We start from the raw sequence: 18,493 nt of genomic DNA, 5'->3' as shown, positions 1-18,493 counted from the left end.
AGTGACCACCAAGCCAACTGGCCAAGGCAAGCCAGCTTGACCGGCTTCCAGCCCAGGCATCCAGGCGTGCTATTTTCGTTCTACACAAGCCGCTGTGCGAGCGAGAGCGCAATAGCGACAAGAAAGCACCGTTGCAGCTGCTTGCAATTGCAAGTGGAGCAACAACTGAAGCTGCTGCTGCTGCTGCTGCTGCTGCTGCCAAGGAGTCCACTCGAGAGTCTCGTTTGTTCTCGTTTAGCCTGTTGCTCAAATTCACTTGTATACATATACATATATATCTGTATATATATCAATTGGCATGACAACTGGCATAGGCGACACAGTTGATAACAACAAAACGCAAGCGAGCGTCGCTTTAGCAGTTTCTCTTTATCTTTAGTTTGCATCTAAATAATTAAATATTTAAATCGCTGCCTTTTGAAACTTTATGGCTTATAGAAACTTCTACAATTTGTTTTTTAAAGGTTGCATTTTGCATTTAGCTTAAAGTTGCTAAATAATTGTCAAAAAACAAATTCGAAGCTCACATATTTTTGTGTCGTATTTCAAACTAAACATTGCACAAAAATCATTTTTATGAGTATAGAATAATTATGCCAAGCTATTTGCTTTATATCCAGCCTGAAGGCCTTTGTTGCTCTGGCTATACCAATTGTACCATAGAATTTAATTCTAGGCTACAATTAAAAATAAACAAATAATTTGCTTTATAAAATGCTTAAGCAGCTTTCAAGTAAAGAATCATTGATAGAGTTACTTATATTTATTTATATTAATTTTTGTTTGTAAGTATGCATCAATTACTAAAATTAAACTAAAATTATATGCAGTAAACTATTTAAAAAAAAAGTTGCTTATATAGAAAATGTTGCTTATTTTTGTGAATTGAACTGCATTAATTAAATCGATACAGAATTGTTTTTTGTCTGAGAAGTTGCAGCACAAGATTTCATTGTTTATAATGAAATTGATGCTTCAGTCGCTTATATAAATAAACAACACATTTTATTAGTTTATGTTTATTAACGCGTGCACATTAATTTCCAAAAAAAGCATAAAATAATAAAAATAATGGGGCTGCAATGATACATTAAATAGAATGAGCTGTCTCTTTTTATATGTTTTAAATGTTAATGTATTTAGTTAATATATATTGATTAAATTATTTACGTTTAGCTGACAGTAATAGGAAATTTTGGGAACTCAAAAAAGTTGCTTTAATAGAAAATTATTTATTGCATATTGAACTGTTTAGTCTTTAGTAACACTTGTGAATTATAATAGCGTTTTATGAGCTTAAATACAATAATTTATATTATTTAACATATTTTGTGTGGTTGTTGTTGTTGCTACTGTAGCAACCCACTTTGTTTTGGGTTGAGCAGCAGCCGCAGCCGCAGTCATTGGATAATATCGCATACTACTAAGTAGAAAACATTTGATGAGCATGAGGCTAAGAAAACGCTTTTGCGGAAAAGCTGGTTTCGTTGTTGTTGTTGTTGCTGTTGTTGTGGTCGTTGGTCGTTAGTCGCTGCTCGCTGGCCAGCGGGCTTGGCTTCTATTCGCGTTTGGTTAGTCGAAGCGAACGGTGCTTTGGTTTGGTCTCTCGGTCTGGAGTTCGAGTTCGACTAGCACTTCTGCATTGCTTCGTTACCGTTTGCTCAGTGCGCTCCGAGCGTTCGCATAACCGTTAAAAGCAACAGCAACAACAACAACAACATGCAACGCTAGCTGAAATTTGAATTATTTAAAAATTTATATATTTACTTGTATATGTTTTGTTTGCTGTGCGCGTTTTTGTTGTTCGTCTAATGCTACATGCAGCACTTGCCGCGCGGGCACGCCCACTCACTAGCCGCCCACTTGTTGCCGTTGTTGAAAGCCGCCGCGTCGGTCAAACAGCAACAACCACAAATAAAACTTTGCGCTTCAAAGTGTTTCGAATGCAGTTAACGAATCGGAACGCGAATTAATTAACAGTTTCAGTGTACCAAAGAACTGCACAAGCCACAACAACAACAACAACAACTTCAAGTCTATATGTGTGTGTGTCTGTGCTCAGATTGCCGCAACCATGAAAAGGTAGCCCCCAAACATCAGTTACAATAATCAATTGGCCAAGCCAACAGCCACGAGCCACGAGCCCCACAACAAAGAAAATAATCAAAATAATAACAACAGAACCTCTTTACTTGTACACACAGCTACCTTTTGTTTTTATTGTTTTTATTGTGCTTATAACTATGTGTGTGTGTGCGTGTGTGTGTGTTTGCTTAAAGGGCCATAAAGCTGCGCAAATGTTATACCAAAAATTTAGTGCAAATAGCTGCAAAGCGGCCAAGCATGGCTTATGCCAAATCTTTGGGGGCTCATAACGTTAATTAAATTGCAACAAAAACACATTAAAAAAGTTAATTGAATTTATTTAAATTTCTAACGCAAATTTTGCAAAATTGAAAGCTGCTAATGTTTTTAATTTTTATAATATAAATATAATATAAAATTTAGTTCAGCTTTAAATTATTTAATTAATTAATAAATAATTGCGCATTAAAAACACTAAAATTATTTAAATTGCTAAAGAACTATAGCTTTAAATATTTTAATTGATATTTGCTTTTATTTTGCACAATTACTCAAAGAATTACTCGCATTATTTGTACACGTATTTAAATATTCAAAATGTATGTAAATGAAAAAATCAAAACAGCTCGAAAATAATGCAAATAGTTTAGTGCTACTTTGCAATTATTTGCCGCAGACTTAAGTAATGCCAAAATATTTACGTTTATAGAAGCGTGTAAGCAATTAGTAATTGAGTAATTACAGCAGTAATGAATCAATTAAAAAACATTAGTAAACTATAAATATGATAATATAGTATAGGCTAGCAACTTGCCTTCCCCCCACACCCTACCCCCCTACCTAGCAACTCTTTTAAAATATATTTTATAACATTTAGAACAGCTTTAAGTCTAAAAGTTAAATTTGAAAAAGAAAATTCGCAAGTTTAGCTTAACTGAAAATGTTGCACGCACACTTGTCTGTCTCTGTCTGTGTGTGTGTGTCTGTGTGTGTGTGTGGAGTATTTGTGTCGAGAGTTGCTTTCATTCTGCCCACTTTAGAGTTGGCGGCGACAGCGGCGGGCACGCAAATGTTCAATTAAACGCAAACGCAGCAGCTGAAGATCGGGGCAGACATTCTCGTCGATAAACTGGCATAACTGTCAACTGTCGACGACTGCCTTTCTTTCTTATTTTCTTTCACTGCAATTAACACCAAGCAGTCAGTCAGTCAGTCAGTCAGTCAGTCGGCCTAGGCTCGAGCTCTTGTGCTTTATAATAAACACAATAATTTTTGCTTTAATGACAAAGAAACTTTGAAGACAAGCAAATAAATAAATATGCTTTATAATTATTTAATTGCAATTACAAAATGAGCACACAGCGCACACACCGACAAGTGCTTGGGTGTGTGTGTGTGTGTGTAATTTACAGTATTTTCACCTACAAAGCTAAAGAAGCTGCAGTTACAGCAGCAGCAGCGGCAGCAAAATAAACAGCAGCAATTCAAGTCGATGAAAACATGCGACTATAAAAATCTATATGCACACACATAGACACACACACACACACACACACACACACTAGTCGTAGCATAAAGCGCAGCAAAATGAAGATGAAAAATCAACTTTAATTGGTTTACAATTCATTTCCAAAGCGAACAAAAAGCTGCAAAATGTAACAAGTCGCCAAGACTTGCTGCCGAAGAAAGCAACTGGAGCGACTGCTGCATGTGTGTGTGTGTCTATGTGTGTGTATGTCTATGTCTATGTGTGTGTGTCTATGTATGCCAAAGAGGCTGAGACTGCTGCTGGAGATGATTTTGCTGGAGCATCTAGTGTGCAATATGCATGAAGCGGCTACTCAAATGCCGATGCTGCTGCCGCTGCCGCTGCCACTGCCGCCAACACAAACTGGGGAAAGCACAGTGGTGTGTGCGCCTAACAATTTATAAATTTTTTTGCTTTAATTTTTGTTACGCTCTTAATATAAAAAAAAACACGCTTTAATTTTAAACTTAATAAATTTGTACTTTGCACCACTGTGCAGCAGCTTAAGCTGCCAAGCTGGCCGCGCGTAACAGCAGAGAAAACCGCCAAGTCTGGGCCACCCGCCCCCCCCCTCCACGCAACTATCCAACGCCCATGCAACAGTGATCTGCTATGCATTACACTTTGCTTTTTGTTGTTTCTTGCTAATTTCACCCAAAAACAAGCAAAAAGCAAAGCGCAATAGAGAGAAAAAAACTGCAGCTAGAAGCTTTGCAACAATTTGCGGCAGTTGCAATTGCAGTTGCAAGGCGGCCGGAACAGTTATTTTTGAATAGAGTCATAGCTCAAACGCTCGAGCGTTTCGTTTAAGATTTTCGAATTTAAGATTTTCTTTAAATTTATTTGAAATGCAAATAAGCAGCTACTGCTAAGCAAAGTGTCGCTGTGTGTGTGTGTGTGTTGTGTAACGGTAATTGACAAAAAAACCAGTTGATTCTTTTAACTGAAAACGAAAGTCGCGTAGGTAAGCCCAAGCAACAACAACAACAACAACAAGCGACAAGTTTGTTCTTGTTCAGCCAACAGTGTTGCCAGCACTTAAAAGCTAAATCGAAGTATTAGCTAGCAAAAAGCTAAAAGAGCAAATGAATATTGTATTAAATACTGATGTGATAATGTTAAATAATATTGAAAGAATTGCTTGAGAAATGTAGAAAAATATTAAAAAGCAGCAGCTCTCAATTTTCTATTAATTTGTGCTACAATTAATATCTTAAATCTATGCAAAATCAACTGCAATAAAATAATTTAAATAAATAAAATACATAAAAATATTAATCCCAATAAATGTGAATTAAATTGAAAAATTCACAAGTTATTAACGTAAATAACTAAATAATAATAAATATAAAAAAATATACTGTAAAGTTTAATGCAGAGTAATAAACTTCTATATTTATTGCTATTGAATTATTGTATAATTTAGTTAATTTTATTGCAGCTGATTATGAATTGGTTTAAGATTGAATTATCTTTATTGATAGAAATTTATGGCTTTAAAAAAATTCGAATTGCTGTTTTGCATAACAAAAAGTTACAGAATATTTATTTAGATTTATTATTATTTAGTTAATTAGAACGTTAATAGATTCTAATAAAAAAGCTAAGCTGCCACACACACATGCACTCACACACACACACACACACACATAGTTATAGCTATAAGCACTTCCCACCAATACCAAAACCTTCACTGTAGCTACTTTTCAACCATCAACGTTAAGAAGGGCCTGCTGGGCCGCATGACCACAAGTTTGACCTCGTATCGCCGCAGCAAGCAGAAGAGCAAATCCAACAATGACATACACACAATTATTGCCACTGAAGTCAACTGCGTCACGACTGCAATTCTAAGCGGCAGCAGCAGCAACAACAGCAGCAGCAACAGCAGCAACAGCAGCAGCAGTAGCAGCGGCAGCGGCAGCAGCCTCAACTGCCAACTTGTCGATAACGAACACGTGGCAAATGTTAGCAGCAGCAACAGCAACAACAACAAAAGTAACAACAGCAACAACAACAATTCTGCACAGGACAGCAGCAATCAGTGTGAAAATCTGTCGAACTTCAGTGTTAGCCTAATGGATGCACATCAGCGTAAAATGTCTGCAGTGGCGGAGTCACATGACGATGAGGCCACGCCCCTTATGAGCAGCACAGCCGCCGGCCAAGGCCGCAAGGAGCAAAATAATCGACGCAGCGTTGTTAGGTGAGCTGACAGCAGCAGCAATTGATTGCTTAATGATCAGCTAGAGCCACAAAATATGCATTACAGTAAACATTCCATATAAGCAACTAAGCTGTAGCAATATTTAAAAAAAAAATTGCTTTAATAGAGACAAATTTTCATGCTCAGTAAATGAATTTGATGTGACAAGCGTTTGAAACTGCAGCAATCTAAGCTAAATTGATTACAAATAGCTTGGATATGCCAGTAAAAATAAGCAGATTATAAACACATATAATATATATATATTGCTACTAATAAATTAATTAATTTATTAAATGCTATAGTAAAGTAGAACGATAGAGAATAATATTAACTTGCATTTGAAAGCAAATTTAAATTTGTTTAAAAGCATCTAACATATGTAAATTAAATTTAATTAAGTCTTAATGTTATTTTATATTAAGCGCTATGACAAAGTTAATACTCAATGCAGCTATTAATTGAAATAATTATTATTTTCAAAAAGGTAGCAATCAGTTTTATTAGATCATTCTAAAGTTTTGAAAATCACAGTTAGCAAAGCGAAATGTGTGGCAAATCTGACTATTTTTCAATTTATATATTTAGCATATATTTAATTAGGCTGTTACTACTTGCAGCAACTTTACTTAGTCTAATAACTTGCTAATGTATTTTTTCACTCCCGAAAACATCAAAAGTATTTTTTAGTGTTTTTATTATTTCGTAACTATTTGATAACTTATTCGTTATTTATTGCTGCTTCTATTGAATGTTTACTGTGCGCAGAGTTTTGTTATTTAGCTCAACATTTAAACAACTTAAGCTTGCATACAAATCGATTGCACTTTTAGCTTTCAGCTTGCAGCTTCGTTCGTTTGAATTTGAATGTTTAACAGTTAGCCAAGTTCATTTACGGCACATTTTGTTAGCCGTTGTGTAAATGACCGCACATCGATCATGGGCTGTGAGTCTAAACAAAACTAAAAAAAAGACGCAGCTGTTGTCAACTGGTTTTCCCATTTGCTGCTGCTGCTGCTGCTGCTGCTGCTTTCGATTTTGTGCGTTTGCAGCTGCAGCGCAGCGGGCGGGGGGCAAGAGAGAGACTTTGAGACTTGAGACTTTTTGCTCATTAGAAGTTAAACTTAACTTAAATTGATTAACATTTTTATTTTTTATGTGTGTGTGTGCAGCGCAAATACGCAAATGGACAATGATGTCACGCCCGTTTACTTGGCCGCCCAGGAGGGGCACTTGGAGGTGCTGAAGTTTCTGGTGCTTGAAGCTGGCGGCTCGCTGTACGTGAGAGCACGCGACGGCATGGCACCGATCCATGCCGCTTCACAAATGGGCTGCTTGGATTGCCTCAAATGGATGGTGAGTACTTAATTTGAACAAACTGTAGCAAAGCCTCAGCCCCAGCCCCAGCCCCAGACCCAAACACGAAAACACAATTAGCAAGCGCCAAAAACGCCAACACCAGCAACATGATTAAGGAGCTTGGCCTTCTGCCAAGTTGTGCTGCTGCTGCTGCGAGTCGTGTCTTATTGCCAATTGTCCTGGTTTGCATGTGTTGCGTCTAACGGTTAAACGCTGCCAAACGCTTTAACCAGCTTTTGTCGCTAAGCAACTGCGGCCTATGCAATTTTCATCAATTCAAAGCGGCCAGCGCTGTAGCCCCTAATCGTATTATAGCCAAATGCTCTTGCCATTATAGTCGCAGTCAGCTGCATTTACGCTCAAGTCTACACTGCGCGAAAAAGTAAACAAGCAAAGTTCAAAAGTAAAGCATTGAAAGCAACATAATTTAATAATTTTCATTTTTATAATAAAAATTAGCTAAGGATTTTTTTTGATATAATTTTGAATTATATAATAAAAATTTATATAATATAAATAATTAAAATAAGCTTTCAAACAAAATAGTGCACAAATATTTTGATAGTAAAAATTGCAAAATATTTTGTGTAGTGTGAATTAAAAAATAATTTCTATAATTCCAATTCTCCATTTACAGAATTTATTTTCATATTAAATTCATAATTTATGTAGTTTTATAAAAAATAACTCAAATAAATAGTGCATAAAAAATTGCAATAATAATTTCTATAATTCCAATTCTCCATTTACATGCAGAATTTATTTTCATATTAAAAATTGCAAATAATTTATGTAGTTTTATAAAAAATAATTCAAATGAATAGTGCATTAAAAATTGCAATAATAATTTCTATAATTCCAATTTTCCTTTTTCATTTTGTTAATAATATTAAGCGTTAGTTGCTTAAAATTCCATTGCAATTCTAAAGTTTTTTCATTTCATTTTTATTTCATAATTTTTATATGAGCAGCTCTACAAATTTCAGTTGCTGGCTAAACCAAATTTTTTTTTGATTTTTGATAAATTTCATAATAATAATAAAATTTCAAATTATTTGCAAGAGTTTTCCGCGTTGCTTGTTCGAATTTCCTGTGTGTGTAGCTCCCACTTGCTGCGATCGCGAGCGACATAAGCCGAACGAACATCTTGGCGGGCCAACTTTGGGTGCCAGTTGAAAATCACCTTTCTAAATTGAACTAAATAGTTTTGCATTGGCTGCTGCGCTGCGCTGCGCTGCGCTGCGCTGCTTTGCTCTCTCGCCTGGCTGTGAGAAAACGACTTTCCACAGAGCCGGCCACAGTCAAGTCCAAGCGACAATTGTGACACAACACGGGCGACAGTTAATGGAGCGTTGTTGTTGTTGTTGTTAGCCTGGCTTATCGGACAAGACACCCCCCCCCCCCCATAAGACAAGCCCGGTTCAGTTCCTGAACTTTATTGCGCCGAGAGCTTTCAAATAAAAATGCTTAAATGAAATTTATTTAAGCCGCAACTAAGAGTTAGCAGCTAATCCGGCTAAGTGACTTAGATGCAGACTAAGCCACATGTAAATAGAACTTAAATAAATTAACTAAAGCGTTCTATTTAATTTAATGATATTAGGATGAAATAAATTAAAGCATTTAACTTGTTTCAATGCTTAAAACAAAAGTTGAATAATAACTAGAAGTTCGTTTGATATTTGAAACACTTGTTAATAGCTACAACTAGTTTGCAATCTGTTTATATATACATATATTTTATATTAAATAATATTTATGGACATATTAATTCTTTTAAATTGCGCTTACGTTATCAGTTATTTTATAAATCAATTAAGTTGCGTTTTAAATTGAAATAAACCACAAACATGCAAGTTATGCTGCTAATTTATTATATTAAATATTATATTTGAAACATTTAAATTACTTACTTAGTGGTTTTTTGATAAACTACATTTCATTGATTTGTATTATTTTTTCTAAATAAGTTTTAGACTGCATATTTTTATTTAATTTTTAACTTGTCTAGCATTTTTTGTGTGCTTCGAATTTATTTGTGAGCAACTTGTTTTTAAATTTAATGCTAATAATTTTAATGCTTAATACAATTTGTTGGCTTTTGCTTATAATTTAAATACTTAATAATTAATATTGCTGTCAAGTTTTGACTTCATGTGTCATGAATATGACAAATCGATTATAAATAAATTTAAATTATAAAAGTAAAACACTAATTTTCTAATTAAACATAAGTTTAGTGTGTATTTTTATTAAAATTTAAAATATAAATTTTTTATTAAATATTTTTTCAGGTGCAGGACCAAGGTGTGGATCCGAATCTGCGCGACGGCGATGGCGCCACGCCACTGCATTTTGCCGCCTCGCGCGGCCATTTGTCTGTGGTGCGCTGGCTGCTGAACCACGGCGCCAAATTGTCGCTGGACAAGTACGGCAAGTCGCCCATCAATGATGCGGCCGAGAATCAGCAGGTGGAGGTAAGTGGAGCGAACAGTTTGCGAACTGGTGGCAGTAAACTAAGCTTGCAACTCCATTGCAGTGTCTCAATGTGCTGGTGCAACATGGCACCACCATCGACTACAACAACAAGAACAGCGTGCAGCGCCACAAATCACATCAGCAGCAGCAACATCAACAGCAGCAGCAACACATGAGCAGCAGCTGCAATTCGAACACAAACTCAAGCAAGCAAACAAGTCGCAGCAACACAATCAAGTCCAAGTCCTCATCCACGCTCAGTTCGGATGTGGAGCCTTTCTATTTGCATCCACCGTCGGTTAATGCTGCTGGCGCTGCTGCTGGCCTAAGCTTGGGCATAAGCCGCAAGAACAGCGATGCGCTTTACTCGCACCAATCGCGCAGCTCATCGGAGAAACTTTATGGAGCAACAGGCGGCGGTGCTGGTGCTGGTGCTGGTGGTGCTGCTAGCTCTGCTGGCGGCGGCGGCGGCGGCGGCGCGCTGCTGCCCAACGATGGACTCTATGTGAATCCCATGCGCAATGGTGGGCTCTATGCCACGCCCTCGCCCAACGGCAGCATCTCGGGCGAGTCTTTCTTTCTGCACGATCCACAGGAAATTATTTACAATCGCGTGCGCGATTTGTTTGTTGACTCCGATTGCAGCAGCAGCGTCAAGCAGCAGCAGCACCAGCAGCAGCAGCAACATCATCATCAACAGCAGCAACATGGCCTGCTGCAATCCAAGGCTGGGCATAATGCCATTATGACCATACAGGCGGATGTCCACTCAAGCTCCAGCGGCGCCGGCAGCGGCTCCGATGAGTCTGTCTCCATCTCCTCAAGCTTCAATTCGCCAAAAAACAGTCACAGTCATCACAATCATCAGCACAGTCAGCAGCTGCGCAGTCAGAGCTTCAGTCGACACGGCAGCAGCAGCAACATTATCAAGAGCAACAACAACATGAACAACAACAACAACAACAACAACAGTGTTAACAATTATAAGCTCAAGAGTTTGGGCAATGGCAACAGCAGCAATCCGAATGGCGATCATGACTATGAGGATATTTATTTGGTGCGCGAAGAGTCACGCAAGCAACATCAGCAGCAGCAGCAACATCAACATCAACAGCAGCAGCAACAGTTGCTGGGACAGCAGCAGCAGCAACAGTTGCTGGGACAGCAGCAGCAGCTAAACAAATATAATGTGGGTCGCTCCCGTTCCCGGGACAGCGGCTCTCACTCGCGCTCCGCCAGCGCCAGCTCCACGCGCAGCACAGATGTTGTTCTCCAGTACAGCAATCATGTAAGTAAATCAATCAAACAGTCAGTCAGTCAGTCAGTCAGTCAATCAATCCATCAAGCAGTTTTACTTAAAAGATTAGAGGCTTAAGTTGAAATTATTTGCGCTCAGCAATTCATTTGGTTTGGAAGTAATGAACATAGCTCTGCGGCATTATATTTAAAATAATCGAAACTTATCGATATCGATTATATTAAGTTTTTTGTAATTTAAACAATTTTTATTTGAATCAATTCCAATTAGTTACGACTTTTGACTTTAATAATCAACTAAATCGCTCTGGATTATTTCGAATAATTGACAGTTAAACTATTTTTGACTTTTTCTTAAACAGATTAAATTCGTTTATAAAAAAATCGATTTTCAAGACTGTAAGGCCCTAGGAACTAATAATGTTAATTATAATATTTTTATTTAGCTTTGCTGGTGGAAAATAGAAATAAATATTAAAGAGCTTGCAACTTATATAATTTTTTATTTTTTCTCTACCAACAGCATTTGAACAACAAGCGCAACAACTACAACATCAACAGCAGCAGCAACAACAACAACAACAGCAACCAATTGAGTCTGCTGAATCGCAACAAATCACATTCGATCATTGGACTGCATAGCAGCAAATACGAGTCCTCGCTGCGGGACAACTACAGCGCCAAGAATGTGAATCTCAATCAACAGCAGCTGCAGCAGCAGCAGCAGCAGAATATGAAGAATCAGCTGCTCAATGGCAGCGGCATCAAGAGCGACACCTATGAGAGCGTCTGTCCGCCCGAGGATGTCGCCGAGCGCACTAAGCAATCGCATAAGAACTCCATGATACGCAACAATTTGCTGGCGGATGCTAGCGGCAATCACTGCAACAGCAACAGCAATCTGAGCAACATGAGCAACAGCAACAGCAACTTGAGTAACAGCAACAGAAATCTAAAGCGAGTCTCATCAGCGCCGCCAATACAGAGCATGGCCTTGGGTAAGTTTTAGTTAAATTTAGTATATGACAAGTTTAGACTCTGTTGCTGAAAAATTCAAAACGGTCTTCTAAGTTAGTTGATAAGCTCAAATCTCATTTATTTTGCTTGCGCTGTTGATCGTTTGAGCATAACTTTGTCAAAAAAAATGATTTAATTACCAAATAAAAACTAATTTGTTAATTTAGAGGCTCAAGATGTTAACTACGCATAAATTATTGTGGTGCTTATTTTATTCGCTGAGTTACAGCTGCTCAAAATCTGAAATTAAACAAAACAGAAGTGAGCAACATTTGAGTTTTATTCATAGCTTTGTTTAAAATGCAGCCGATTGTTATATATTTTTATAATTAATAATTAATTGTTTACTATTTTATGTTCGTATTGCTGCTAAAAATAAAGTTGCATAATTAGTTTTTATATTTTTTTAGAATTTTAATATGTTAAGAAGCAAATTTAATTCAAATTAAATATAAAATTTTGTCTCTTTCTAGTGAATGGGCCACCGCCACCGCCGCTGCCGCCACCGCTGCGAGCGCCCAATGTGCATCGCAACAATTTGACTGACGACAGCAGCAACAGCAACAGCAACATGTTTAAGAAGAATCATTTGAACACAGCAGCAACAGTTGCAGTTGCAACAGCAGCGGCCGCAGCGGCTGAAGCCGTCGACTCGGACTCGGGACTGGAGGTGGTGGAGGAGCCGAGTTTGCGACCCTCGGAGCTGGTGCGTGGCAATCACAATCGCACCATGTCCACCATATCGGGTAAGTTCAGTTGGCCATGAGCTTTAAGTTGGCTTTGGGGTTTGTCAGTTTTAGTCAACGGGAATTAGGTCGACAAATCGAAAGTCTAAATCGAAATTTTATTAAAACAATGAGCAGCGATAGCTTGAGCCCAGACTGGACCGATTTGGTTGCCAGTCGCACTGCCAGCAGCAACAGCAATAGCAATAGCAGCAGCAACAGCAGCAGCAACAGCAGTAGCAACAGCAGCAGCGATGAGCAGCTGGACAATGAGCAGTGCGCCAAGCTGTCGGCGGAGCGCAACTTTAAGGACACTTATATTATTTATAGTGCGGGCAATTCGACGCTGTTCATGAGCACGTTGGCGCCCCAAATGGCGACGCCGCATCAGCAGCGACTGCTGGATCGGCATCTGTTGCAAGTGAATGTGAATGGCGAGGGCAATGGAGGAGCACTGTGGCCCAATCCGGCGGTGCTGACAATGGGCATGCGCGCCACTTGTGGCTGCAATGCGGCAATGGGCGCAGCCACTGCGCTGAACGGGCTGCACAGTTGCAGCTGCAAGTGCCACATGAAGCAAAAGTATTTGCGCGCGCTGGGCAAGAAGCGCACCAGCATGCATCCCAAATAGAAAGAGAGAGAGAGAGAGAGAGAGAGCGAGAGAGAGTCGTTAACCCTTTTGACTTGGAAATTCTATTCAATTCAAATTCAGTTGCAGTTGCAATTCCATTTCATTAAATTGTTTGTGTGTTGACTAAAGTGCAGCATTTAATTGGGCAACAGGTTCACATTCACACACAGCAGACAAAAGAGTTGCCACAACAAGTGGCAACAGTTGCTGCGTTGAAATTTATGCATGGCAAATAGATGTGCATGGATTGATAGCCACTTGCCACATGTTGCAGCAGGCGCAACCTTTGGCCAATGCGGAAGCATTTTGAACATTTCACTGCTGCGCGCCGCCAATTATGGCCTTGGCCTCTTGTTTGCCTTTTGTGGCATGCGGCACCCGCACCCGCGCACTGCCAGCAACTTGCAACTTTTACCCAATGAAAGTGAACGTGTTTCTCTTTCACACACACACACACACACACACACACAAAGACACAGCAACTGCAATTTGACAAGCAGCGCATCAGGCGCCGCCATAACTCGATTTGCCTTTGTTGCTTGCCACTCGGTTGTGGCAACAACTCTGCGCCGCTGTTTGCTTTTTATCGTTTTGGGTGAATAACTTTGACGATCGCTTGAACTCGCTTCAGGCTGCCAGCGACACTCGCTCAGTTCACATCGCGTTCGCAGCAAATTTTCAACCAAACCCAACCCAACAAAGTGCTACAAAATTCAAATCAAATATATCGAAAATCATGTGATGTGATTTCATAAGCATATTCCAAAAACTTAATATGAACATGCTGGGCTCAATGAAAATTCATAAGAACTCGCGTCGCAATTATTTTACGCTCAGCTTTCAACGTTTCGATATTTTTCGCTGTAAGTGTGACGCTTTAAAAAAGCAATAAATTGCGTAACTAAGTGCAGTTATAGTTAATTAATTAGTGCAAACTAAGTAAAGTGTTAGTTCAAAGCTACAAACGCTTAATTAAAGTCGCAAGCTGCGAGCGCGGAATTGAATTATTTCTTAATTAAAGTGCTAAAATATTAAAAAATTATAATGCAGCCAAAATTCAATTTGGCAGCAAATTATGACTTTATTTTTATAAATATTTTAAACAATCTTACGTAGTTTTTATTTAAATTTATGCTCAAGTCTTTTTTTTTTAAACTCGCTCACTTTTGTGGTTTTCACCATGAACCTGAAATTTGAGCAATGACCAATCAATTCAAAGCAAACTGCAACAATTTATAAATAATAGATCAATATACATGTGTATATATAACTATATAGCCAACGTTAGATAGCTGCCAAACTGGCTCAACTCGATTGCATATTTTGTTGAGTGGTCATAGCCAAAAGAAAAATTGTAGCGGCGGGCAAAAAAGATTTCCCGATTTTCAAGTTGCGTGCGCGCAACCGTGAAAGTTTTTCAAAGCTAAGTGGTGCACAGCTAAGTGGGCGCAAGGGGGGTCCAATTAAGTGGTGATAGCCACTAATCATGCGAGCTGTCATTGCAATATTTTTGGGCAGTGGCTTGCAAACTGTAAGCGCTGAAATTTTCACACTTGGCGTGGGTGCGATTAAGTTGTTCTGGTGAAAGGCTTACAACTATGTATGTGTGTGTGTGTGTGGCTAAGTAAGCGTAGCCAACTACTGCTAACCCACAATGCTTAACTAACTTATAAATAAATTTGTTCAATTTCAGCGAACAAGAAAGCCAAACTGCTTAATGCTGGCGGCGGCGGCGGCGGCAATGGCAATGCCAATGCCAATGGCAGTTTAGCAGCCGCTGCAGACGCCGCTGCTGGCAGCGCTGCCAACGTTGAGGGCCACTATAACCAGCAGCAGCAACAAATAATGGCCAACAGCAGTAGCCTCTATGGCTATGCCGAAGGCAAACAGCGCAGCGCCAGCGTCAGCAGCAACAGCAACTATCAGCCAACGCACTATCAACAGCAGCAGCAGCAGCAGCAACACGCTGGCGTCTATGGTGGCAGCATTTATGCGGGCGTTGGCTCCAACACTGAGGATCACTATGAGCCGCAGTATGGCGGCAGCAACTATGGCGAGACTATGGGCGTGGCTGCTGGCGTGCGTGCGGGTGGCCCCAATTTGGTCAACAAGCAGCTGGTGCTGCCATTTGTGCCGCCCAGTTTCCCCAACAAGTCTCAAGATGGCGTCACGCATCTCATCAAACCGTCCGAGTATCTAAAGAGCATCAGCGATAAGCGTTCGTGTCCATCCTCAGCGCGGTAAGTTGCAAGCAGCCAGCAGCAACAGCAGCAGCAGCAACAGCAGCAGCAGCAACTGTTGCTGCTCAGCTGACAGCTGACAGTTGATTTAATTTAGTTGCACGTTGCACGTTTCGTGCAGCGCCAACATAGCTAATTACTCACAAAACTGGCAGCAAGTACAGTTGCCTTAATTAAGCAGCAGCAGCAGCAACCATTGCTGGCAACAGCAGCAGCAGCAACTGTTGTGTTTAATTGCAACTGCGGCCGCAGACTGTGCAGCGTGGCAGCGTCAAGAGTGCATGAAATTTTATGCGTGCTGCATGCCAAGCCGAGCAACAGTTGCTGCTGCTACTGCTGCCGCAACAGCAATCAGTTGCAATTTAAAGATGATACTGCGCACACGCCACGCCTGGCGCAGGTTTGTCCAATGCGCGCACAGCTAACAAACTTTTCTAATTCACTATCCGCAGCTCCACGGATACGGAGGACTATATGCAGATTCAGATTGCCCAGCAGCAGCAGCATCACCAACATCAGCTGCAGTTGCAGCAACAGCATCAACAGCATCAACAGCAGCAGCAGCAGCAACATCACTATGAGCAGCCACCGCTGCCGCCACCGCCGCCGCCCTTGCCGCACATGATGCCGCCGCCCATGCCCATGCTCAATGGCGATGTAACCAGCAAGTCACAGAAGACCAAGAAGCCCTCGCATGCTGCCACGCCCAACAGCCAGGATACGGCTACGCGCAAGCAGCATCAACCGCTGTCCGCCATTTCCATACAGGATCTGAACAGCGTGCAGGTAAGCACAGCCAACTCCCCACCACCCCCCTCCCCCTTAAGCTACATTGGCCACTCTCTTGGCTTTGTCTTCGTCTTTGCAGCTGCGCCGCACGGACACGCAGAAGGTGCCGAAGCCCTACCAGATGCCAGCGCGTAGTCTGAGCATGCAATGTCTGACGACGAGCACGGAAACTTATCTCAAGTCCGATCTGATTGCCGAGCTGAAGATCTCGAAGGACATACCGGGCATCAAGAAGCTGAAGGTGGAGCAGCAGCTGGCCAATCGCATGGACTCGGAGCACTATATGGAGATTAGCAAGCAGTTCACCGGCAACAACTATGTGGATCAGGTGAGTGCCACACCCACCCACCGCCCAGATGCGCGCCGAATATTAATGCGCATCAAAGATCTACTTGCAGATACCGGAAAAGGATCAGGCCGGCAATGCCATACCCGACTGGAAGCGACAGATGATGGCCAAGAAGGCCGCCGAGCGTGCCAAGAAGGACTTCGAGGATCGCATGGCCCAGGAGGCGGAGTCGCGACGCATCTCCCAGATACCGCAATGGAAGCGTGACTTGCTCGCCCGTCGCGAGGAGACTGAGAACAAACTAAAGTAAGTATTTGGGCCGCGTGAGTGGGCGGGGCTTGGGGTGAGGGCTGACCGCTCTGACCGAACGCAAATTTTGCAGAGCGGCCATCTACACGCCCAAGGTGGAGGAGAACAATCGCATTGCGGACACGTGGCGTCTGAAGAATCGCGCCATGTCCATTGATAACATCAATCTGGCAACTTGCAGCAGTGTCGATCAGCACTACCAACAGTTGCAGCTACACCAGCACCAGCAGCACCAACAGCAGCAGCAACAACACCAGCAACAGTCGCAGGTGCAGGGCAACAAAGAGAATCACGGCGAGCCAGGCAGAGCTCACGATGAGGGCGAACAGGAGCAGTCCACAGCAGATGGAGTGCAGCAACAGCAGGAGCAGGAGTTGAACGACAATGATAACGACAACATCATACCCTGGCGTGCTCAACTGCGCAAGACCAACAGTCGCCTTAGCCTGATCTAATTCTTCGAGGTCGGTATCCGTGTTTAAGTCTTAAGCTTGTAGTGCATTTTTTTTTTGTTTTTTTTTTGCTAACTTAATTAATATATGCTCACTTATATAGCCGATCGAAATATATATAAATATATATTTAATATAATACTTACTCTCGATTAGTTAGCATTCATTGCTTCCATTACTTTTATGATATATAATTATATATATACATATATATAATAGGTCTTTTCCACTATTGTTATTATTTCTATGTTAAATTGCCGAGCAAAACTATATTATATATTTGATATTGATTTATTTAAAATCCTTTTTTTTTGGTGTTGTACTTTTCGTTTACTTAACTATTTGATAAACAAGCACGAAACAAAAATTAAAACCTAAAACTCATTTAGCGCCTTAAGTTAATTTTTTTTATTGTTATTTGTTTTTATACTTGGCTCAATAATACATTTATAACATATGCATATTAAGAATAAAACAAATACTTATTACTCAATCACAAGTGTTGAAATGTTTAGCAAGTTCGTTGTCTAAGTCTTTTTTGCTTACATTTTGTATGGAAAATTTTCATGCATAATTTCCGAGTTTTAGCTCCTGCTCCATCGTTATCCTTTCGATCCATAAAGGACATGCAGTTTTGAAATCCTGGCCATCAAAACTATCGAACTGCATACCACAATATTCAGGATTGCACAAAAAAATTTATTGAAAAAATTTACAGGGGGTTTGTCACAAATTGTGGCCCAAAGACACAAAATGTCCTTTTTCTCGGAAACTGTAAGGACTACAAGGATGTCCTTTGGAGTCCAAGTAGTGCTCATGGAGAGCTTTGAGAATATACAACTCGAAGGACGAAAGTCCTTACAGGAGCGGAGAAAAATAGCTTTTTTCGTATACAGAAAAACGTCTCTATCTTCCGAATCCTTGCCAGGATCAGGACGAAATTAGTGCCAAACGACTCCTTTTTAAGAGGTCTCTCAGCTGGGTAAAGGATATGCGGATAATCCTTGTAGTTCCGGAGAAAACAAGGATTTTGTGTTCTGCCACTTGCTCGCGCCCTGAGCAAAATTTTCTAAGTTGTTGGACAATTAGATGACCCCATATTTTTTTGATGCAGTTCGGTAGAGTATC

General features: G+C 40.3%; 1 protein-coding gene across 5 annotated transcripts in view; it reads left to right on the top strand.

The window, feature by feature from the left end:
- LOC108606428 (homeobox protein 5) overlaps positions 1–17,469 on the top strand; it is a 45,706-nt gene extending 28,237 nt beyond the window's left edge. For 3 of the 5 annotated variants that reach the window (XM_017996539.1, XM_017996540.1, XM_017996536.2), the window contains 10 exons: positions 6,992–7,175; positions 9,473–9,655; positions 9,718–10,944; positions 11,437–11,911; positions 12,404–12,676; positions 14,980–15,526; positions 15,979–16,312; positions 16,395–16,643; positions 16,702–16,910; positions 16,987–17,469. In XM_017996539.1, coding sequence (XP_017852028.1) covers positions 6,992–7,175; positions 9,473–9,655; positions 9,718–10,944; positions 11,437–11,911; positions 12,404–12,676; positions 14,980–15,526; positions 15,979–16,312; positions 16,395–16,643; positions 16,702–16,910; positions 16,987–17,368 — 4,063 coding nt within the window. In that variant the 3' untranslated portion in view covers positions 17,369–17,469. The remainder of the gene's footprint in view (positions 1–6,991; positions 7,176–9,472; positions 9,656–9,717; positions 10,945–11,436; positions 11,912–12,403; positions 12,677–14,979; positions 15,527–15,978; positions 16,313–16,394; positions 16,644–16,701; positions 16,911–16,986) is intronic. The other 2 variants (XM_017996537.2, XM_017996538.2) reach the window with 2 other exon arrangements.
- The last annotated feature ends 1,024 nt before the right edge of the window (positions 17,470–18,493 follow it).

This window comes from Drosophila busckii, chromosome X (genome assembly GCF_011750605.1).
Source record: "Drosophila busckii strain San Diego stock center, stock number 13000-0081.31 chromosome X, ASM1175060v1, whole genome shotgun sequence".
NCBI lineage: Eukaryota > Metazoa > Arthropoda > Insecta > Diptera > Drosophilidae > Drosophila > Drosophila busckii.
This window is presented reverse-complemented; position numbering and strand designations above follow the sequence as displayed.